The following is a 24,236-nucleotide window of genomic DNA, read 5'->3' as shown; positions in this document are numbered from 1 at the left end:
GAACAGACACAGTTCTTGGTGCAATCTCAAAAACTGAACACTTCACATGGTTCAGACTGGAGGATCTAATTTTAGCCAGCAGAGTCACGACTCTGGGCAGAAATATCAAGTCCAACCCCAAGCATTTGGGGGAGGCTGAGGTTTTCATGGAAAAACTTTAATGAAGGTATTAAATGAAAGAAAAGACAAATAGATAACTTAATCATATTGAGAAATAACTTTTTGTTTTGTGTAAAACCTTAATTTGGACATTATTCACAGTTACTGAGGAAAATGATTTTTCAGAAAGCAGTTTGATTGATTTGATCTGTTCATCAACCAACCGTGACAGTGAAATGTTTACACATGCTTTTCCCCGTCATGAAATGTTTACAGGTTTAGATAGGGTTTTCCCATTATAAACATTGGCATAGGCAATTTCTATCGCAAATGTTGACCGAAGTGATGCAGGAAGTAATGTTTGTGAGCAGCAAGTGCATGTTGTATGGCAGATTTTTTATATATTATATATATATCTATAAGATAGATATATTTTTTTAGTTTATGCACTATAACTGTCAGATAATACAATGGTTATCAATTTGGAGCAGAATAGATTTAGAAGTACAAAAAAGAAATCAAACATGAAAAAGAAAACTGAGCTTTGGAATATCTTAATGAATACTGGTTCATGTATTTCTGGTTGTATGGCCTGAAATTACCCAGCACACCAGCCAAACATTAATCTGTAGTTGTTGCAGACGAGACCATTTGAATAAATTAAGCATGGATTTAGCTGACCAAGCAGTTCCATTCACTTCACTAAGTTAAGAAGCCATCTCCAAATGGATCCAATATCTGATTGACAGAATCTGATCATTAATTACAACAAAAGCAACAGTTGCTTTTTTTTTATAAATGTGTTCACACAAATCCTCCTATTTCATCAAGAACACCCAAGAGCAACTTCATATTCAATCTCAAAAAGAAGCAAATGTCCTTTCCAAAATGCAACATTTCACCATATTGTTGTTCATAGTAGCCAGTTAATATTAAATGTTGTTTGATGAAGCTTTCGTAGTTAAAATCATTGTTAGACATATTCTGATCCTCAATTAAACACTTGTGAATATCCAGTTCCTGTAATTATTAGATTTGCTTACTATACAAACACAATCTCTCCATTATTATTAAACTGACTGCTTTGTAACGAATATAACACAATTTTTTATTAAATGCGAGTGTTTTTTTTAAACTTACAAGCCAAAAACGTCTAATACCATAACCTCACAGGATGTCCAGACAAGGATAGATCACAGCAGCCTTTGTTGGAGAAGAAAACTCTTTGGCCAAAATGAATCACGTACAATCTAAGGTTAGCGGAGGTCAACCTCTTTACTCCAGTAAATGATTAACCACAGACATTCACTGCAGTGGAAAATTAGTATTCAAAAAAGTTCAAGTAACACCACGGGAAGCTTCGACAAATGTATAAAACAAGATTCAATTCCAACACTATGGGTGGGTAATTGGTATTTAAAGTGTTAAAAACACTTTCACAGAAAACAAATCACCCAATAAAATCTACTTAATTCTATGACGAGCCACATATTACACACTGAAAAATAAATCTCAAACCAGCATTTTGATAGTACCTCAGAGTTTTAAGTTTACTGATTTGGGTTCTTAAGAATCACAAATGTTTTTGGGTAAAGGGCTACAAGGCTTAATAAAAAGACCTGGCAAATTCATACATACCAACTATCAGCATTTCACAAGAAGCAGTTTTGTTCTCCCTACCCCCACCCTCGGTATTGGAAGGCTGTCAGTATCAACCAATCAAATCAGTTCTATTGGTGGGTGGGAATAGAGCCTGTCAGAACCAATCAAATAGAGCTGAAGGCTGTTAGAACCAGATTTACTGGGGTGATCAATTGGACAGCTGGACCGGAGCCCGTCAGAACCAGACATTACAGTACTTGTTCTACTGTTGGTTGCGCACAAACTATGAGGCAGAAGTTTTAAGATGAGCTGATAAGAGTCACAGTTATGGTGTGTTGCTCCGAAAGAAGTTATTTATCAGATTAAAAGCATTTATTAAATTTCTTAATAGAATCAGGCTTTGGCTTAGTGGTCGCTGTCTTGTTTTGCACACTTTGTACAAAAATAATAAACTGCAGGACAATGGAGTATTACAGTTTAAACTCTTTTAATGAAGCATCAGGTCTGCAAGCTTTCTCAATCAATACAGCACCGTGTGGGCAAGATGGAGTCAGGACCCCGGGTCCTCTAAACAATAGCAGTCCTTACAGATGCCTGCAGGCCAATGACAACTCCACATGTGATCACGTGAATATAATAGGTATTCCTTACGGATGCCTGCGGGCCAATGATAAATCAATATGCAAATGTTACAGTTGCATCCCTGCCTGAGTCAGAAGGTGCACGGTTCAAACCCCACTCAAGACAATTCTGGTGAGTGGGGAATGGAGCTCCGGCTCTAAATTCTGGGTTTACATCCAGCGGATGTGGGTGTCACCCCTTATCATATGGGTTGTCAGAGCCCATAAAGTCCTCCCACCATGTAGAACTATAAAAGATGCTTACGGCCACAGATGAGGGTTTGTGTTGCGGCCTGTCAGACTGTGAAACAGCCTGCGAATCCTTCCACTACACTCTGCTCCATCGGAAGAGTGTGAAGATATGCAAAACATAAAACTTTCTTCATGATTATCGGCTGTCACTTTATTGAGATCAAGCAGATGTTTCTTTCTTGGTGTGAACACATGAACTGGCTTTGTTTGTGAACGCCTGTCATGTCACCGTACTTCTGGAATTGCCAGGGCTGTGAAATAAAACCAGGACTGGGGTTAGGATGGTGATGAATTCCATTTTGTTTCCTACATTACAACAGTGACTGCACTTCAAAAGAAAAAGTACTTCATTAGCTGGAGAGAGCTTTGGGATGTTCTGAGGTCGTGAAAGGCACAATATAAATGCAAGTCTTACTTTTAATGTAACTTTTAAAATTACACAGATTCCCATATTTATGATTTTTCTGACAGTATGCTTCAGTGTGATGCAGATCACTGGCTTGTTTGTGAGTGTGCAATAGCACCCAATTATATTCTGTTGCTCTGAAAGCCGATTTTACTTCACATATACTCGGGGCACACCCTTTGGTACTGTGCAGTAACTGCGGAGACAGCCTGCACCAACTGTATCAGAGTTGTGTCTCTATCATGTGGAGCATAAGCACTGGCACAGACCATTTGGGCCGAATGGACTGTTTCTGCACTGTAAATTCTAAGTAATTAAGTTGTCAATATTCATGTGGAAATGCAAGGAATGATAGTAATAATGAACATCCGAAGGCCTCAAGCAACTTCCTCACCAAAATCTCCTCCTCAATGATTTCAAGCTTGATCGAAGTTCCATGTGCCCCATCTCTATTTTGTCTGCACTCCTGTATTCACGCAACCTCACCCTGCACAACAACTCTGTCACCCACACCTACCCACCCCCTCAGCCAAGCCATCATGTGAGGCCTTGCTACATCTCAGGTTTCGACATCAACAGGACTATTTCCAATCATTTGCTCCTTTCCCTGCCCAATCCAACCATCCACCATCACCTTTTTCCCCATGAAAAAAGGCCTCCAAATTCCTTCTCAACTTCTTTCCTCCAGCTCTCCACAGCATCATTGCCTCTATTCACTTGACCAACAGCTCTCTTACTTCCACCATCCCTCTTCCATACCTCCAAGTCCAAAGGCTGCCAGCTTGAGCATGGCTCGTGCATGACTGGCCTCATCAGATCTGGCAAGACACCTTCAACAATACTGTATCTCACCAACAATATCTACACACTTGGACTTTCAGCAGGAAATATTGGAAACCTGGGCAATTTTCTCCTCCCTAATCTAGGAGAACAGAGTCCAATTGTCATGCCTCCATGAAATCACCACAGACCAGAGACTAAAGCTGGGACATTCCAAGACTGTATGGCTGAACAACTCACTAGATCAGCTCGCTATGCCATTGGGAGAGCCCTTATTCACTGACCTTTGAATAATATTTGAATAACATTTAAACATACCTTTATCAAGGTAGAAAACTGAGAATTTTAAGTGTGGCTGCACTTATCTCTAATCATGCATTTGTTTGATCCAATCCACTCTTCAGAAAGAGGTGGCCAACCACAGGTAAACATGCAAGAAAATAAAACTCAGTTATGCTCAACCTCCAAGAGTATGCAAATAAAGTTTAAAAAGTTGACCAATCTTAAAAAGCACACTTTCAAATCTGACCAATTGCATTCAGCAGGTGACTCATACATAAGCCCAAGAACACAAGAGCCATCTTGTTCCATGGAATATTTCATCATCTGTATTCATCCTGATGCTCTTAACTTTCAAGATGGGTAATTAATCAACATAGCATTAGCTGTTTTTGCTAGGCATGTACTGCACATACATATGACTCTGTAGGAAAGCAAATTTCTTCTAATCTTTCGTCTTGTTTGAGGCAACCCAATATTGTACCCTTGCGCTGTAGTTCTGTAATTGCAGTTCAAATTAATTAATCATCTTCCCTCTGCATTAACCATGCCTTTCATCATTTTAAAAGGTATGAATCATGACGCTCAATCTTTGTTTCTCCAATGAAAAACACCTTAGAAGCTCTCCTATAGCCTCAGTTACATACCTGGTTATTGATATTTTACAGGAGAAAACAGATTTTTCACTGAGATTGAAGGTTAGCAATCAGGTCAGTTGGAAGGTGGAACTGAAGCCTAACAAAACCAATCAGGTCAGCTGAAAGGCAGGAGTAGAACCAATCAGATGTTAATTTCTCCCACTGTTGGTCACGCATGATGTTATAGCTTCTAGGAGTCACAGTTTGTTTCCAAAGAAGATACATACAACAAATAAAGTGCTGAACCATAGCTCTCTGACGGTTGTAGCATTCCTTTGAAATAAGAATGATGCTCTCTGGTGTGAAAGCTTTAACTGGTTTCATTTGAGCATGCTAATCATGACAGTGAAACCTGTAAGTTTGGGACACCCAAGGGACTTGCATCAGGTGTTCTTCATTTGCAGGCGCTCTTATTTTCAAAATGGTCGTTGTACATACAGTACATTAAACCGCATGAGTCAAATATCTCGGGATTTGCTGCATCTCCTGCAGCCTTCCTTCTTTGCATCTCTCTCATATCGGATCGTGCCCAATTCTGGAGCTCTGCCAGCAAGGTGTGAATTCAGTTCTATTTTCTGTTCTTTGGGTTGCCATCCTGGGGACCTTTTCCATTGAGGGATGATGTCCTGATCCTGTGATCTGCTACATTGGCAGCTTGCACAGGGCGATGTGGCTGCTCTAGGGCCGGAGTGCCTGGGAGATCCCAGCCAAATTTGGGGGAGGGATTAATATTCTGCAGTCCCATTTCCGGGACCCCCTTTGGTGCGCGGCCCATTCACAGAAAAGCCGGTCCCGGGCTGTGTGGAACCGGCAGAGAGCTGCGCAGTCGCGCAGCTTTGAGGGAACGTTGACCCCCTCCCGCTGTGTGCTGCAACTGCTAATGTTTTAAGTGCCAGGGGTCGGTAGGGTGGTCAGTAGCTCATCAGTACCGGGCATACTGGTGGAGTGAGATGTGATCCTCCAATCGCAGCTGTACCTTTTCTCGCTCACACATATTTTTGGTTCGGTTTTTGATTGCTCGACTCATGCATCGCGCACGTCGTTCGCAGTCTGACCAAAGTTTTCCTCCTGTGTGGCCGCTTTCACAATCTGCATCCGTGTTTCTCTGCTCTGCACTTAATACTGTTTTAAATTAGAAACATAGTGAAAGATTCCATGGTCTAATAGCCCTCAGTTGAAGAACCTTACTCCTCCCCTTCCCCTTGGTTCTTCCATTTTACTGGCTGCTCCTCGTTCAGTGCTGCTCTCACTCCATGTTGTTGTTGCTGCTGCTGCTCCTCCTCCTGGCTCTGCAGAGAATGATGGTGCCCGACCCCCAACCCCCTGCTTGAGCCTCAATCTCCCGATTCCTAGTCAACTCCTCTTCCCTTGCTCCTTCGCTCCCCAAGACCCGATTCCCCATCTCTTCCCACCCCTTCATTGCTGAAAGCCCCCACCCCGAATGGCGAGTAACCCCCAACCGTTCCATATCAGACCCTCTCCTGAATGTCAGCACACACAATTCCCGACTCTCTATCGCCCACCCCCACCACAAACCCCACACCCAACGGCGGTGGTTGGGTGACGTCATGGAGCTGCGGGCACACATTGCGGCGGAAATTAAAACATATGATTGTCATGAAATTAGTCTAGAGGCAGCGCCCTGAAAACCTAAGCCCCATTTCGCAACAGTACCAGTCATTGCAGTGTAGTTCCCGGCTTTTGTGGAATGAGGAGTTCTTTACCCAGCATCCATAGCGGTAGAGAAATCCCTCGAGAGCTGTGCAAGCATTCAATGGGGTTTCTCGAACGCTTTGGATTTTGGGTAAAAAACCTCCATTATACAAAAGCCGTTTTTTTCACCCATTGCCACCTCCACTTACCTGCGTGTCCGGTGTTTTCAGTTGCAAACAGACTTGGTGATTTGAAGGCTGTCCCTAGTTCGTAATTTGAGAGTGTCCGTGGTTTCAAAAGGCAGTTTATATCTATTGTCGTACAAGTTATCTGACACGGTCAATAAGTGTCCATCTTTTATAAGTGTCCGTTTTTCGGGGTGTCCCTTTGTACAGGTTTTACTGTGCTAGAACTGTCAGCATTTGGAAATAAAATAGAGTAGGGTTGAATTGATTAGTTTTATATAATTTTTTAGACTCCCGTATTGAAGATTTTACTACAGTGTACTATTGTGATGTGTGAAACAGACCAGTGGTTAGTTTGTACTTGCATTGCCCATTTATTGGATGCAACTTTGATAGCTGTTTTCAATTTGTTTGTGCTTATTTTGGAGGGTCCTTTGTTACTTTGCAATAACAGGAGCGCGCACCGGCACCATCCATATTACAGGAAACTCTTTTTTATCCGGCACCGACGTGGTGCCGGTTGATCAAAAAGTCTGGATTACAGAGAGTTATACCTACCAAGGTACAAGAGCCCCCGTACACGGCCACAGGAGCCCCGGTTACACGGCACTTGTGCAGGAGTCCAGGTTACACGGCCACAGATCCAGGAGTCCCTGTTACACGGCCACAGGTGCAGGAACCCCGGTTACACGGCCGCAGATCCAGGAATCCCGGTTACACGGTCACTAATATATAGTCAAACTTACCTGAACCCACTCCTGAATTTTGCTGGTTAAGAGAGATTTCCGGATATTTAGGTGCCGGTTAGAGAGTTTCCTGTACAAGAGGTCAACATCCATACAGGAATGTGAAGAATGACATTAATAATCAGTAAGAGTATTATAATTTTACAACTTCACCAGATATTTCTCTTGGACTCCCCATCAAGGACCACTCTTGTAAGAAAGTCCATGCCAAACTGTGACCTTATACACACAATATCCAGTACTGTAACACTGCCCAAAGTTAAACAGAAGCCCTTGTTACAAAATCACCATAATTGTCACAAGTCCTTTTGTGTACTCAGAGCCTTCAGATCAAGACTCTATCTGACCGTGCAACTTAGGCTACAAATTATGAATCGGATTTACTGCAAGTTAAAATTAAACAGTAACAGAAAGTCAATACGTTAGGTTTCCTTTGATTACACTAGCCCCTGCTAGTATAAAAAGTAATAAAAGACACACTTCACTAACTCAATGATACTGAGCCTGGATCAGCAACTATAACACAAACTTATAGGTGAGGTTTCGCCTCTCCTCAGAGTTTTCACATATCCACCTCCACACAAGTTCTCGTGCAATGAGACCGCAATAACTTAAGAGCTGTCGAAGGCTGCCTGAAACACACCTTTCGTCCCTTTGAACTTCCAAATGGGATATTAAAAGGGTGTCTTTCACAATTCAAGACAGCAATCAAATTGAAGTGGTAGTTTTCCTGAATATCACCCAGACACAAGACAGATGAGTTTGCACGTGGTAATGGCACCCCTTTTAACTTGAACGATCATTCACAGAACAAAGGAGTCAAACAAGGGTGCAAGAAGTACATCAACATACAAATAGCACTCCACCTCATCATAACCCGTTTGGTTCTAATGAAATGTGCAAGTCACAAGCAGTTATTTTGTGATAAAATATGTTTTAACTCTGCAAATCTCTCAGAAAAGTTAACCCACCAACAGAGTATAATATATTGCAATCCTCAGACTGGAGACCATCAGCTAGGTGCACCCGATAGTGCAATGTACAGCTCCTATGCCTGTTCCTGCAAGCTGCACTTGCATTTAATACAGGATAAAAAAAAAGCAAGAGGCCAAGTTACTGTTGGCGTACAACATTCCCGTTTGCTACTTTAATGGGGGCATCAACCATTTAAAATGATTTAACACCTCCATAAAAATAGCAGACAGAGGAATGCAAACTAATGTGTGAAGCGTCCATCCACTATTGTCACCAATAGTAGTTTCTAGCCTTCTGTTTTAGAAAGAGAATTTTTGAAATGCACAGACATGTTGAAGATGGAGTATTAGCACTTAGTTCTCAGATTTTATTTCAATGATACTCATTCAGTTATCCTTTCTGAAACTACATAAAAATAAATTGAACAGCTAAAACAATATACCCTCAATCCAATTAGCCCCCTTCCCCCCACCATCCGCTGGACTACCAATGGCCTCTGGGAAAGGGACAGATGAAACAGCAAGCCAGTTTAGTCCTATGAATGTAGAATGCACATTTATGTAGTTCCTTAAATGTAGAAAAACATCCTTAAACGCATCACAGAGTCGGAATCAAACAGAAATTCGCGCCAAAGCCAAAAAAGGAGCTATTAAGAGGGATGACCCAAACCTTGGTCCAAGCGGTGGGTTTTGAGGAGGGGCTTAAAATAGGAGGGGGAGGCGGAGAGGTTAAAGGGTTTAGGGAGGAAATTCCAGAGCGTGGGGCCTGGACAGCTGAAGGCACAGCTGCCAATGGTGGCATGAAAGGAGTGAGGGATGCACAAAAGGCCAGAGTCAGAGGAACAAGAGTCGGGGGGGGGGGGGGCGGCGGCGGGGGGGAGGGCAGGGTTGTAGAGAAGGTCACAAACATAGGGAAGGGTGAGGCAATGAAAGGATTCAAACACAGGGACGGGAATTTTAATTTTGAGACGCTGGGAGACCGGGGAGCCAATGTAGGTCAGCAGGAAAGAAGTAATGGGTGAGCAAGATAGAATACTGGCAGTAAAGTTTTGTACAGGAGTAGTTTACAGAGGGTGGAATGGGAGGTCAGCCAGCAGCATTTGAATAGTCGAGTCTGGAACCGAAAGGCATCGATGAGGGTTGTAGCAGATGGATAAGCTCACTATGACATTGGCAAATTGGTATCATGCATCTGGACATCGATTCCCAAATGAAAGGCCCTGTAAGGTTGTATTGAAGCCCCTACAGCCAATGTTCCCTCTTACCTTTTTTGGCACTTCGTGGCCACTTTAAGGGGCTGTGCAGTCCATTCAAAATACCACGCATGCGCGGTTTTTGTATTGTAAAGCCAGCTGCGCGGGTTCACTGGAGCCCTTGTGGCCACACAGCTTTGGGGGAACATTGCTTACAGCTACTTTTATCATATTTCAAATATCTGTAACTTTTCAAGGCAAGGAAGGAGGTGGGCGATGTTACCAAGGTAGAAGTAGGTGGTAACGGACAGCATGTGGTGTTGGACGCTCCACTCGGGGGTCGACAGAGTGATGAGATTGTGAGCAGTCCAGTTGAGCCCAAGACAATAGCCAGGGAGGGGCATGGAATTGGGTGAGAGGGTATGGAGTTTGTGGCTGGGACTGAAGACGACAACTTCAGTCGTCCCAATGTTTAACTGGAGAAAACTGTGGCTCACCCAAGGCTGGATATCGGACAAGCAGTCTGACAACACAGAGGCAGTAGACAGGTTGAAAGAGGCATTGGAAAGGTAGAACTAGATATCGGCAGCTTGCGTGTGGAAGCTGACTCCATGTTTGCGCTTTTGTAGATGTGTTTCATAGAAGATTTCAGTTCTCAAATTATCATGATGCATCTGGGCATCGATTCCCAATGAAAGGCACTGGGTCCTATAAAGTTGTATTGAAGTCCCGATAGCTACTTAAACTTTCATAATTAAAACTAGCTGGAGTGCCCGGCGGTGCCAAGGGTTTTTTGAGGGCATGTTGTTGTTGGAAGAGAGAGAGAGAGAGAGACTGGGGGGAGAAGAGAGAGACTGGGGGGAGAAGAGAGAAAGAGAGAGAGAGAGAGAGAGAGACTGGTGGATTTAGTTCGGGATTAGCCTGGAGAGGGGGGGAAGGAGCGCCTCAGGCCTGGCCCGATCGACCCTTGTGAAGGAAGGCAGCGAGCTCTCCCTCCCTGTCCCACCCCCTCACTCTTTCCCTCCCTCACCCTCTCTCTCTCTCTCCCTGCCTGTCTCTCTCTCCCTCCCTCCCCTCTCCTCACCCCGCTCCCTCCCCCCGCCTCCCCTCTCCCTCCCCGTCTCTCCCTCCTTTCCGGTACCAGAACGGAGTCAGTACGATATCGGGAGGCCGGGTGCCCAGCGCTCCGAAGCGAGCCCGGGGTTCCTCATCGTTAACGCGGCGGGCATTTGGACCTGGTTGGCCGGGCGGCAGCCGAACACCTTTCGCTGCGGTGGGGGGGTGGGGGGTGGGGGGGGGGGGAAAGAGAGAGAGACGCCGCCGCTCACCTGCTCGCTTCCCTCTTCCCCTGGGCTTTTGGGCTGCGCGGGAAAGAGAGCGGGCGAGCGGCTGGGGGGAGGCGGGCGAGCGGCTGGGGGAGGCGGGCGAGCGGCTGGGGGGAGGCGGGCGAGCGGCTGGGGGGAGGCGGGCGAGCGGCTGGGGGGGGAGAGAGCGACTGGGGGGGGGGGGGGAGAGAGCGACCGGGGGGAGAGAGCGACCCGGGGGGAGAGAGAGCGACCGGGGGGAGAGAGCGACCGGGGGGAGAGAGCGACCGGGGGGAGAGAGCGACCGGGGGGAGAGAGCGACCGGGGGGAGAGAGCGACCGGGGGGGGGGGGGAGACTGGGGGAGAGAGAGACTGGGGGGGAAGAGAGAGAGACTGGGGGGGAGAGAGAGAGACTGGGGGGAGGAGAGAGAGACTGGGGGGAGGAGAGAGAGACTGGGGGGGAGAGAGAGAGACTGGGGGGAGAGAGAGAGACTGGGGGGAGAGAGAGAGACTGGGGGGCAGAGAGAGAGAGAGAGAGAGACTGGGGGAGAGCGAGAGAGAGAGAGAGGGAGAGAGAGAGAGAGAGACTGGGGGAGAGAGGCTGGGGGAGAGAGAGAGAGAGAGAGAGAGAGAGAGAGAGAGACGGGGGAGAGAGAGAGAGAGAGAGAGAGACTGGGGGAGAGAGAGAGAGAGAGAGACTGGGGGAGAGAGAGAGAGAGAGAGTCGGGGGGAGAGAGAGACTGGGGGGAGAGAGAGAGAGAGAGAGACTGGGGGGGGGGAGAGAGAGAGAGAGCGAGACTGGGGGGAGAGAGGGAGACTGGGGGGAGAGAGAGACTGGGGAGAGAGAGAGAGAGAGACTGGGGGGGAGAGAGAGAGACTGGGGGGAGAGAGCGAGAGAGACTGGGGGGAGAGAGCGAGAGAGACTGGGGGGAGAGAGCGAGAGAGACTGGGGGGAGAGAGCGAGAGAGACTGGGGGGAGAGAGCGAGAGAGACTGGGGGGAGAGAGCGAGAGAGACTGGGGGGAGAGAGCGAGAGAGACTGGGGGGAGAGAGAGAGAGAGAGAGCGCGAGAGAGACTGGGGGAGAGGGAGGGGGAGAGAGAGAGGGGCAGGGTGGGGTGCTGACACCCACTGTGTAGGCTCACACGTGAAGAACAGCTACTTGGTTGAGCTACCAAAGAACAGTTAGTGCCTTGAAGATTGTAACTCAGCACAAAACTAAGTTTTAAGAGTATAGAGAGCAAAATTGGCGGCGGGGCGGGGGAAAGAGAAGAAGATTAATACCGAGCTTCTGCATAAATCAGAACACAGAATTATCCTCACTTTTCTCCAAATTCTCACCAATGCATCAATGTCCTTTTGAAGGTGCCCAAAATGTTATAAATGTGAGTTATACAAAGTTAAATGTACCAGTTAATGTTCTCAAAATGCATCCTAGTATTTGATTATTTTGATAATCACAATGATTGGATAACATCAATAAACAATTGATAATCAAACCCACATTTTTGCTGTGTCCCTTCATAAATGGACACTTCACTGTGCACTCATGTTTCAAGTACCAGGATGCAGAACTTTAAATTAGTTCACAATAAATTCTACCAGCAATTCCTTAGCCCATCCACTTCCGATATCCAGATCTCAATGAATGCTCTTGATTTCCCTGGTCAAGGCATCAGCCTTGGCTCAGTGGCAGCACTTTCACCTCAGCCAGAAGGTTGTTGGCTCAACCCCTACTCCAGAGGCTCAAGTACATAATCTAGGCTGGCATTTAGTGCCGTATTGAAACAATGTTGGAAGTACCGTCTTTCAGATGAGACATTAAACTGAAGGGCTGTCTCCCTCTCAGGCGGACATAAAAAATTCCATGGCATTATTCACAGAGTAGCAGGGGCGTTCTCCCAGGGTCCTGGCCAACAATTATTCCTCAACGAACTTCACTTTCACATACAGAATCATCCTGGAGCTAGTTATCAAAGTAATACTTTCCACAAAACATGCAAAAGCCATTATGTGCTGTGGAAATTATTAATAACCTTTTGTGAACAGAAAATTATGTCAGGCTTGCTGAGCTCACCATTTTGGAAACTAGAGATAAAAGGAAGTGAAAAAGTGAAACTAACAGTCAAAGCAGTTTTAGTTCAGTGAACTCAATTTATCTTTGATGTTTGGTCCATTCTACATTCGACAGTGCTCAAATGAGCGATACTGTTAACTAGTTTATATTTGAGTTTTACTTTGGTTATCTTTAAATACAGAAAACATTGCACCAATCAGCTAACAGGTTTTACATCCAAGATTGTAATTGCTCATTTTGAAGCTCTTTTTAATTGCTATTACTTCACTTCTTCTTGTGCAGCGCAGAATACAGTAAACCAGCAACTCTGAAGACAAAATGATAGATATTTTCCTTTTGCTGCTTGGTCTGGGATACTTTTAGAAGAGCCAACTTTGGAATTCTGAGTACAGTCTTGCGAACAAGAATTGGGAAGCAGAGCCAGAGATAAAATAATGCTATTTTAAGGCTGTCTTTCGGGATGTGGACAGGAAGTCTTTCCATATGAGGGGGGAGGAGAAAAATCAAGATCAAGAATACAGTTAAAGAGTATAGAGGTCAAAACAACCCGAAGGCTGAACCAAATCAGTTCAATAGATTAAAAACAAATCAGAGCAATGAATACTACTGTCAATCATAGAAAAGTTATTTGAGGGAAACAAAAAGGAATATTGGAAGATGGAACAGAAATTTAATTGCAGATATGCACAGATAGACACTTTTTTTAAAGCTGTGTTTGAAGTAGAGGGAAGAACATAAGTTGGGTAGAAGTCAATTTCATTTGTTTTACTCACCAAAGCAGGCCACTGAATCTGCTTATTCTTTGATCCCTGAGACTGGCTGGGGTTCTTTCTCTTAGCCCAGACCAGCTGGTGCTCCACCAAGAAAATCTGGAAATCTTCATAAACTTTAACCCACTCACGTTTTTCCCATTCTAGGTCATCAAATTCCACATATACCTAGGGAAAATGAAACAGAAAATTAAGTGCACTGCAACAATCAATTGCCTTCCTCAATCAAAACACTGATGCAAGTCTAAACTATTGCTATGGATGATACTGTAGTTCAAGAGTTCAACTGTCAACTAGAAAGCTAGGATTTCAAATCTTAGTGTGATGGATCCGAGATCTGGCTTGCTTCTAATCGTAAAAAAACTCATTACCCTGCCAGTGTCACCACATTAAGAATACATTTTTAAAAAGCAACATGGAAATCATCAGAAACTAACCCATTTACACTGCAAGTACAGTTTAACTGCAGTTCAGTGTGAAGCTATCTTTTTAAAGTGCCCATGCAATCTACTGACCACCTGGAAACTTTAGAAATGTACTGTTATTAGTGAAAAGCTCCTGCTCCCATTTAACATAAAAAACTCTTCAGTGAGCAGAGCTCTGCACCTGCATCCAAGCTGCATGTGCAAAGCCCTTGACACTAAATTCAAATACAACTAGTATTGTGACACTGGTCTGCCCACTGAGCAGTGCACTCTATAGATGCTGGTCTGAGACCCAAGTGACTGCTGACAATGATTGACAAAATTCTGGTCTGTTTTTTGAGTAGGGATTTGAAAGCAGTTCTCAGCAAAGGCAATTTTAAAGTGACACAATGTTAGAAAACAATACATTATTCACAAAATTTGGCTAAAATCTAAAAAGAATGTTCATTGCATTTCAGTAGTAAATCTGTGCTGGTGAAAGCATGCACACCCTTGAATAGTTTCCCAAACTATTTTGGATGAAACCAATGTTCTGAAGATATCAATTTTCAGAAAGAAGCCAGAGAGTGAAGAAATTAAGTTTCCTCATCAAGTTTGGTGAAAATTGTGTCTTATTTTTTACGAAGTATTTTGGTGACAAAATAATTTTGACCTGCAAGCAGTATAATGTAGGTACATATAAAAGAAAGCTAGTGAATCACTCGTGCTGGGGTAAAACTGAACAAAATATTTTCCAGTTCACTGTCGTGGTACATAAGTATTTACTGTACAGACTTGTTATGCAATTTTAAGACTCTTCCTCTGTAATGAAATCACATTATAGACCATTCGAAAATATTAGGTATTAACATTTAATACCAGTAGGCTTTTAAAATTGTTAATTTTTAAGACTGAGCTGACATGGACATCGTCTCCTGTACTTCCTACAAAATGTTAAGTAAATATTCTTTTCCATGCCCACATCAAGTGTTCAGTGCTGTGCTTTCAGTGCATAATTAAGAGCAATTAAAAAAACATTTCTGACAATTTCTACCAAATGTAGCTACATATTGAATTTTAAGGACAACTGACTGACAGAGTGCAATTTCTGGAATTTATTTTGTGTGATGTCAGATACTTGGAATAAATCCGATTTAAAAAATAAGTTTCAGCCAGCTGTATGTATATCTAAAGCAACCCCAGTCTTATGTAGCAATGGTGACCAATATGCACAACCTGCATAATCAGACTTCAGCAGCTTTGTCAATGGGAAATGTCAGTCCAAAATTGGTTTCAAAGCCTTTGTTCAGAAACCAATTAAGTTAAATATTGCTTGATGGAATAATTTACTTTTAATGTTAATGTGCAACTTGATAAGACATTGGAACAGATGATCCTAATGCTGAGACTAAGAGAAATGAGAGGAAGCGGGCAAGGCTCCAGACATTATCACAGAACAAATTTAACAGTTCTTACAGTATTTCATAAGTCTGTTTGTTTACGTCAAGGAAATGACTGCAGCATGAGAGACATCCCATAGTATAAATCACAACTTGGCTTTAATTCTGACAGGAGATCCAACCCCCAAAGATGAACTGTGTTTCACATCTCCCATGTACTGTACAACATTGCATCTGCAAGAGCTAAACGATAAACTGAATTGTTTCATCCAGAAAACATTTTAAAACAGATGAACCTATGACCGGTTACTAAATTTGGTTCAAGTACGGTGCCGATTCAGTATTTCACTGTATTGTTTGGCCGCTACATTATGATGTTACCTGCAATCCAAAAGTAGGGTTGGGATTAATTCCGTACCCTCGGTCACTAAATGGCAAACTGTTAGGGACAAAATGTACATTCCAGAATACTACAAGGTCCTTCCATAAGACACTGGGGGCTCTAAAAATGCGTTGGTTTAAGTTACGGCTCAAATTAAGAACATTTGTTTTTAGGAACAACCATTGGACCTGTAAAGTCTGCAGGTATTATGGCGAATTAATACACAGACTACAAGAGTAACTTGAACAGGACTTTACTATTCGAAGGTCAGGGCGAATCTGCCCAATAAATCCTGACACAGCACTTATATGCCGGTGTGGTCACCGTTGGTATTACAGTATACAGCAGCCAAGATAAAGTAGTGCCACACCTAAAATAGTTCTCTTGAAAGGTGGACGGTTACATACAATAGTTCTCTTAAAGGTAGAACAGTTACATACACTACAATCCTCCCTTTTTAGCTTACAACATACTTATTCCCCATTAACATAACATCATAACATATATACAACTTATGCAAAACAGTTCACAGATTCAGTCTCTCTGGAGGCTTCCTGACTCTGTCCGGATAACGCCTCGGTGGTGTAGTAGTTTTCGGCGGGGGTAGTAGGTTCTTCTGGCAAGGTCGATTCGGCTTGAAGGACAGTGTCAGGTTCATCTGATTCCAGTATTACCAGATCGGAGGTAGGTGCTCTGGGTATCTCTGCTTCAACATTAGCCGTGTAAGGTTGTGGAGTAGGTTGGTCCTTTGTGGATGACCCTATGATCTGGTCAACATTGCGCCTTATTATGCTGTCACCAATGTCCACGGTATACATCAGCGGCCCTAGCCTTTTCCCAATAGTTCCAGGCTGCCATTTCTCGGTACGGTAGTCCCGGGCCAAAACTTGTTGACCTATCTGAAAGGATCTAGTTGGCCTTTCATTCATGCCCTGAAATTGCCGGTTCTCTACGTCCCTTCTGACGTTTGGCTTAATCAAATCCAGCCGGCATCTTAGTCTTCTATTGAAAAACATCATGGCGGGAGTTTGGTTTGTGACCGCATGTGTTGCATTCCTGTACGCCAACAAGAAGTTATCTACCTTATGTTGTAGGTTGATGTCTTCATTACCCATGGCCTTTATGGCCTTCTTGAAGGTCTGGACAAACCTTTCAGCTAATCCATTGGTGGCGGGATGGTCTGGGGCTGACGTGCAGTGCTTGACCCCATTCCTTTTTAAGAACTTCCTGAATTCTTCGGACACAAATTGCGGTCCATTATCAGAACAGATCTGTTCCGGCAGCCCATTCCTGGCAAATATGGTCCTTAATACTGTGATGGTTTTTTCCGTGGTGGTGGAGGACATCTGTATTACCTCCGGCCACTTGGAGTGTGCATCCACCGCGATTAGAAACATTGAGTCCATAAATGGACCAGCAAAGTCGACATGTACCCTTTGCCAAGGAGATGAGGGCCACTCCCATGGATGCAGAGGAGCTTGTGGTGGCGCGTTTTGGACCTTCTGGCATCCTAGACAGCTCTTGGTTATTTCTTCGATGTCTCCATCAATACCTGGCCACCACACAAACGCTCTCGCTAGGTTCTTCATTTTCACTCCACCCAGATGCCCCTCATGAAGCTCCTTTAGCACCTTATGCTGAAGTTTGGGTGGAATCACCACTCTAGATCCACACATCAAGGTTCCTCGGCACACTGACAGCTGTTCTTTTCTTTGCGAAAATGCGGGCAGCGTTGGTTCACCATGTGCTGGCCATCCCTCCACTATTAAATCGTAGACTCGTGAGAGAGTCGGGTCATTTCTTGTTTCATTTTCGATCATCGAATTTGTTACTGGTAGACATTCCACTATGGATGAGTGGAACATCTCTACCGGGTCCACTGTAGCCGCCTCTTCTACTACTGGCAACGGTAGGCGCGATAACCCATCAGCATTTCCATGCTGTTTGGACCTTTTGTATTCGATGTCATATTGGTGTGCCCCAAGTAACACGGACCACCTCTGTAGCCTTTGCGCTGTCATAGTGGAAACGGCCTTGTTAGGGTTGAATATGGACACCAACGGCTGGTGGTCTGTCAGTAATGTGAACTTCTTGCCCTGCAGGTAATGATTGAATTTCTTTACTCCCCACACAAGGCTGAGGGCCTCCCTATCTATCGGAGCATAATTTCGCTCAGCGGAGGTTAATGATCGGGACGCAAATGCGACTGGCCTTTCCGAGCCATTTGGTAACTTGTGTGAAAGTACTGCTCCAATTCCATAAGGGGAAGCATCACAAGCTAGACGAAGAGGTAACGTTGGGTTGAAATGAGCCAACACTTCCTCAGAGGTAATCAACGCCTTGCTTCTGCTAAAGGCCTTCTTACAGTCCTCGCTCCACTTCCATGGTACTTCTTTCCGCAACAGAGCATTCAGCGGATGCAGCACTGTGGATAGATTTGGCAGAAACTTGTGGTAATAATTAATCAACCCCAGCAACGATCTCAACTGTGATACATTTTCCGGAGCGGGGGCCTTCACGACAGCTTCTATCTTGTCAGGTGACTTGTGCAGCCCCTCTTGGTCAATGACATGACCGCAGTACGAGATCCGTTTCTGGAAGAACTCGCATTTCTGGCGATTAACTCGAAGGCCATATTCCTTCAACCTGGTGAGCACCAGTTTCAAATTTGTTAGGTGTTCCTCCTCGTCTTCTCCCGTAATCAGGATATCGTCCAAGTAACACTGCGTGCTTGGAATACCCTGTAAGACCTGCTCCATGGCCCTCTGCCAAATTGCTGGAGCCGAAGCTACTCCAAAAACCAGTCTATTATAACGATACAAGCCTCTGTGCGTGTTGATTGTGAGATACTGGCGCGACTCTTCCTCGACTTCCATTTGTAAGTATGCTTGTGCCAGGTCTATCTTGGTGAAGTGTTTCCCGCCAGACAATGAAGCAAAGATATCCTCAGTCCGCGGGAGCGGGTATTGTACCGTGTGAAGCACCGGATTAACCTTGATCTTGAAGCCTCCGCAGATGCGGACCTTTCCCGGTCCCCCTGGCTTGTTACTTGATGAAGACTTCATGACGGGAACAATGGGCGTGGCCCACTCACTCCAGTCCACCTTAGACAGTACCCCTGAACGTTCAAGCTCTTCCAGTTCTGCCTCCACAGCAGGTCGTATCGCGTAAGGTACCGATCTGGCTTTGAAAAATTTTGGGCTTGCATGTTCTGCAATCTTGATTTTTGCTTTAATTCCTCTCCGTGTTCCCAGTCCTTGCTGGAATACCTCTTTAGCTTCGTCCAATATTCTGGACAACCGTTCAGGTTTGACATCTTCCTTTCCGGAATCTACCGTCATTGTGTTTAATGAATGCCAGTCTCTCTTTATTTTCCTGATCCACTCCCGTCCCAGAAGTGGTGGACCTCCCTTGGGCAGCACATACATGTTCATCCCTTGGTGATCTTTGTCCTTGTATCTCACCTTGACTTCTATCTTTCCGATGGGGTATACTTTGTGCCCCGTGTATGTCTGCAATACTATCTCCGTATCCCGTAGGGGAATATGTTTGAATAACTTTTTGTAATCTTGCTTATTCATGACCGTCAATGCCGATCCGGTGTCCACTTCCATCTTCACTTGGACTTTTGCAATCTGTAGTGTGACCCAGATAGTTTGTCGGTCAGCTTCTTTACTCACATTGTGAATCCTCAGACTACCCAGTTCCTTGCTGTTGGAGTCTGAGTCTGAGTCCGAATTCTGTTCATCTGGACTCTTCCCAGTCACCTTATGTACCTTTCTGTACTTCTTCTGCGGTGACTTATTATTGCTGGTCTTCTTTCCTGACCAGCATACCTTAGCTATGTGACCAAGCTTGCCACATTTTCTGCATTCCTGGTTTTTAAACCAGCATTGGTTCTGGTCGTGTGTTGTCTTCCCACAACGACAACATTTCGTTGTACCCGAAGTCATTTGATCCACACTGAGTACCGCTGTCTTCCGCTGCATTTCCGCCGTGCCTCTCGCTGCGGCTTCGTGCGATGCTGCAATAAGGACAGCCTTATCAAGTGTAAGATCGTTCTCTTCGAGCAGTCGTTTTTGTGTTCCTTCCTTCGACATCCCGCACACGAACTTGTCTCTCAGTGCCTCTGTCAGATTTACCCCAAACTGACAGTATTTTGCTAGCCTACGCAGTTCAACCAGGTACTCCGCGTTGCTTTCCTCTTTTCGTTGCGTTCTCACGTAAAATTTTGATCGTTCCGCTAACATCAGCGGTGCGGGGTTAAAATGATCCTTCAGGACAGCAACAATATTAGCGAAAGACTGATCCGCCGGTTTAACTGGTGATAGAAGATGCTTCAATAACCCGTATGTCTTCGCACCCATTGAGTTTAGTAAGGTTAGAGCTTTGTCATAATTTGCTATCTTACTGACCTTACAATATATCTCGATGCGTTCTACATACGTGGCCCAATCTTCCACATCAGAATCGAAACCGTTGATGTTACTACGCTTAGGCATCTTCACACTCTTCCTGAGAACAACAACGAAATATTTCTTTAACTTTTTTTTTTTCAAAATGGCGGTTTCCCGCGCTTGTCTTCTTTCCCCGCCCACTTTCAAAATGGCGGTTTCCCGCTTCGGTCTTCTTCCCCGCCTACTGGCGGCTTCCCGCGTTGCTTCCCCTGGCGGGAGGGGTAAGCTTTTCCCTCGGGCGACGACCGCTGGCTTTCGGGGTTCGCAACCTGCGCGTCGGCTTCAGTGCGTTCCTTGTTCCCTTTTCTCGGCAGGGCAACCGGCGCTGGGTACAACCCGTTGACGGCGAACAGTTTCAGCCGCTGGGCTGGATCTCGCTCAGTCTCGCTCGCTCGGGCTCTGTCTCTCCCTCAGCGGCTTCCAATCGCGCCTCCCAGCCCTCTCGCAGTCCGGTGCTTTCCTCCCCGGCTGCGGCTGAGTTCACCGCGGTTTATTTATTTTTATATCTTCCCGCGCCTTACGATCCCGGTCGCAGTGCCTCGTGGCCTCGGTAGCTGCCCGGCCTTTTTCGCCGGTCGCGGTCTAGCTGTCTCACGACGCCGTTGCGTCTCCCGGCCCGCTTGTACCGCGGCTTCCGTGCTCCACGCTGCCCCAGTCTCAGCGCCTCTGGGCCCGACTTCTGTCCGGCTCCTTTCCCCCGACCGTGGTCGAGTTCACCGCCCTTATCCTCCGTTTATTTTTTTTATTTTCCCTTTACTCAGTCACCGTGGCCGACTTGCTTCTTGTGCTGATCGGCTCACTCACCACCGTGGTAGAAGGAACAATCAGTGCCTGTTGCTGATGGAAGGCTTCGTGTCTGAATTCTTCCTTCTTCCTTGCTCTGCAGACTCGAGTTTTCTCTCAGCAGAACGACGAGGGCGGGTGCCTCTTCTCGACGCTCGTTAACTGCTTCGGAAGTATTGTTGCCGCAGGGTAAGATCGAACTCGTCGCCACTGTAAAGTCTGTAGGTATTATGGCGAATTAATACACAGACTACAAGAGTAACTTCAACAGGACTTTACTATTCGAAGGTCAGGGCGAATCTGCCCAATAAATCCTGACACAGCACTTATATACCGGTGTGGTCACCGTCGGTATTACAGTATACAGCAGCCAAGATAAAGTAGTGCCACACCTAAAATAGTTCTCTTAAAAGGTGGACGGTTACATACAATAGTTCTCTTAAAGGTAGAACAGTTACATATACTGCAGGACCCACAACAGATCCCATTTGGATAGATCAATCCCAGCTAAATGCTTTCTCAGCATATTTCTTCATCTCTTCTCATTCCAGAAACACAACTAATTACCCTCCTTAGATCTTAGACTGCCCACTTCAATAACATTAGCCAGATAGGTGTCAGTCTTAGCTCAGTGATGGATTCAAGTCTCACTCCAGAAACGCAAGTACATAATCTAGGCTGACACTTCAGTGCATTTCTGATGGAGTGCTTCGCTGTGGGAAATGCTGTCTTTCAGATGAGACGTTAAACTAAGGCTCCATCTTGCCGCTCAGATTAATGCAAAATATTGCACAGCACTATTCGAAGTAGTGCAGGCAAGTTTTCCCGGTGTCTTGACCAATGTTTCTCCTAATTTCTTTCGGGGGCGCGCGGCCCAATCACAGGTTTTGTGCATGCTCGAAATTTAACATTGGAAAAGCCGGTCCCAGGCTGCGCAACATCTCTCAACCAACATCAATAAGACAGATTATCCAGTGATTTGCAAATTGGCTGCCTTACTTCAAAGAAATGCAACAGTGACTAGACTTCAAAAGTACTTCATTGGCTGCGAAGTGATTTGGAACATCCTGGGGTTCTCAAAGTTGTTATGTAAACGCAATGTTTTTCTTTCTTAGCTTATTCCAAAGGTTAATTGCTATTTGGGTAAAAATGTTCCATGTGAATTCCCTTCTTATTCCTAATTTGCACATCAGTAAACTTGTCTCCGTCATTTGGAATCCTTTGCCATGTGAACAATTTGTTTGAATCAATTTGTCAATAGCCTCTTCATAATCTTAACAATAGGTTATCTGAAGTCTTCTCTTGCAAGGAGGACAGGGCCAATTTCCTTGTAACTTGAATTTTCAACAGCTAGAATCATTGTTATTGTCTCCCTCTGTATCCTCTTAAGGGCTCTTCACAGAACTTTGCATACACAGACACTTGATTTTTAAAAAATTATACTTACACAAGAGCTCACGGGACTGGGGGCAATATATTAGCATGGACAGAGGATTGGCAAACTGTAACTACTGGGGTGCCACAGGGATCAGTGCTGGGGCCTCAACTATTTACAATCTATATTAATGACTTGGATGAACGGACCATGTGTACTGTCGCCAAATTTGCTGCTGATACAAAGATAGGTGGGAAAGCAAGTTGTGAGCAGGACACAGAGTCTGCAAAGGGATACAGATAGGTTCAGTGAGTGGGCAAAAATTTGGCAGATGGAGTATAATGTGGGAAAATGTGAGGTTATCCACTTTGGTAGGAAGAATAGAAAAGCAAAGTATTATTTAATGGAGATAGACTACAGAATGCTGCGGTACAGAGGGATCTGGGGGTCCTCATACATGAAACACAAAAAGTTAGCATGCAGGTACAGCAAGTAATTCGGAAGGCAAATGGAATGGTGGCCTTTATTGCAAAGGGGGATGGAGTATAAAAGTAGGGAATGATAGCAAAATCCACTGTCCTATTACCATCTCGTCTGGTTTTGAATACCTCTTAATGTCTCTTTACTTCTTTTGTTCTATCGCAGCCCTGCCTTCGATCTATTTCATTTCCTTTCCAGTTGCCTGGCCTGCTGTGTTTTTCCAGCATTTTCTCTTGTTATTATAAAAGTAGGGAAGTCTTGCTACAACTGTACAGGGCGCTGGTGAGACCACACCTGGAGTACTGCATGCAGTTTTGGTCTCCTTATTTAAGGGGGGACATACTTGCATTGGAGGCAGTTCAGAGAAGGTTCACTAGGTTAATTCCTGAGATGAAGAGGTTGTCTTATGAAGAAAGGTTGAGCCTATACTCATTGGAGTTTAGAAGAATGAGAGGGGATCTTATTGAAACACATAAGATTCTGAGGGGCTTTGACAGGGTAGATGCAGGGAGGATGTTTCCCCTTATGGGGGAATCTAGAACTAGGGGGCACAGTTTCAGGATAAGGGCTCGCCCATTTAAGACGGAGATGAGGAGGAATTTCTTCTCTCAGAGGGTTGTGAATCTTTGCAATTCTCTACCCCAGAGAGCTGTGGAGGCTGGGTCATTGAATATATTCAAGGCGGAGATAGACAGATTTTTGAGCTACAGGGGAGTCAAGGATTATGGGAAGCGGGCGGGAAAGTGGCGCTGAGGCCAAGATCAGATCAGCCATGATCTTATTGAATGGCGGGGCAGGCTCAAGGGGCCGAATGGCCTACTCCTGCTCCTATTTCTTATGTTCTTATGCATTTATGTAGTGCCTATTGTGTCAAAACAGCCAACGTGTTTTACATCATTCATTACTTTTTGAAATGCTCTACTTTATTCAACATTAACAAAGTGAGAAAAATACAGACGCCTGAAGTTGTACTAAGGTGAGAGAGTGCACTGGTACATCACAAAGCAAAACATCACAAAGCACATCAGACTAAGTCAAGTGAGACACCATGGAACAGTCAAACTTTGCAGGGCTACAAATGGTTAAGTTTCCTGATATGTATTGAAATTGGAATTGGAAGAATCTATCAACCAAATAACGTATGATAAGCCAGGAGGGAATTAACTGTCAGCAGCAGTAACTGGAATAACTTGCCCTCAAAATCTAAAGCTTTAAATCATCATCAAGTAAAAGGAGCCTTTATCCTTATGAACTGGTCAAGCTGAATCTGATCAGCACATGCAATTCATTCTAGTGGAATGAGCTTGTGGGTCTGCTGGAATCATAGCAAAATTATCTGGTAGAAGAATTGAGTACCAATTAAGCAGAATTCATTTTCT

At 44.7% G+C, this 24,236-nt stretch overlaps 1 protein-coding gene across 6 annotated transcripts in view; it reads right to left on the bottom strand.

Moving 5' to 3' along the window:
- jmjd1cb (jumonji domain containing 1Cb) overlaps positions 1-24,236 on the bottom strand; it is a 385,858-nt gene that overhangs the window by 199,248 nt on the left and 162,374 nt on the right. For all 6 annotated transcript variants that reach the window (XM_085994973.1, XM_085994976.1, XM_085994975.1 and 3 more), the window contains one exon: positions 13,580-13,744. In XM_085994973.1, coding sequence (XP_085851099.1) covers positions 13,580-13,744 — 165 coding nt within the window. The remainder of the gene's footprint in view (positions 1-13,579; positions 13,745-24,236) is intronic.

Source organism: Somniosus microcephalus, chromosome 8 (assembly GCF_052327205.1).
Source record: "Somniosus microcephalus isolate GS21.2 chromosome 8, FLI_Smic_1.0, whole genome shotgun sequence".
Classification (NCBI taxonomy): domain Eukaryota; kingdom Metazoa; phylum Chordata; class Chondrichthyes; order Squaliformes; family Somniosidae; genus Somniosus; species Somniosus microcephalus.
The sequence above is the reverse complement of the archived record's forward strand: the minus strand, read 5'-3'. Positions and strand labels throughout refer to the sequence as shown.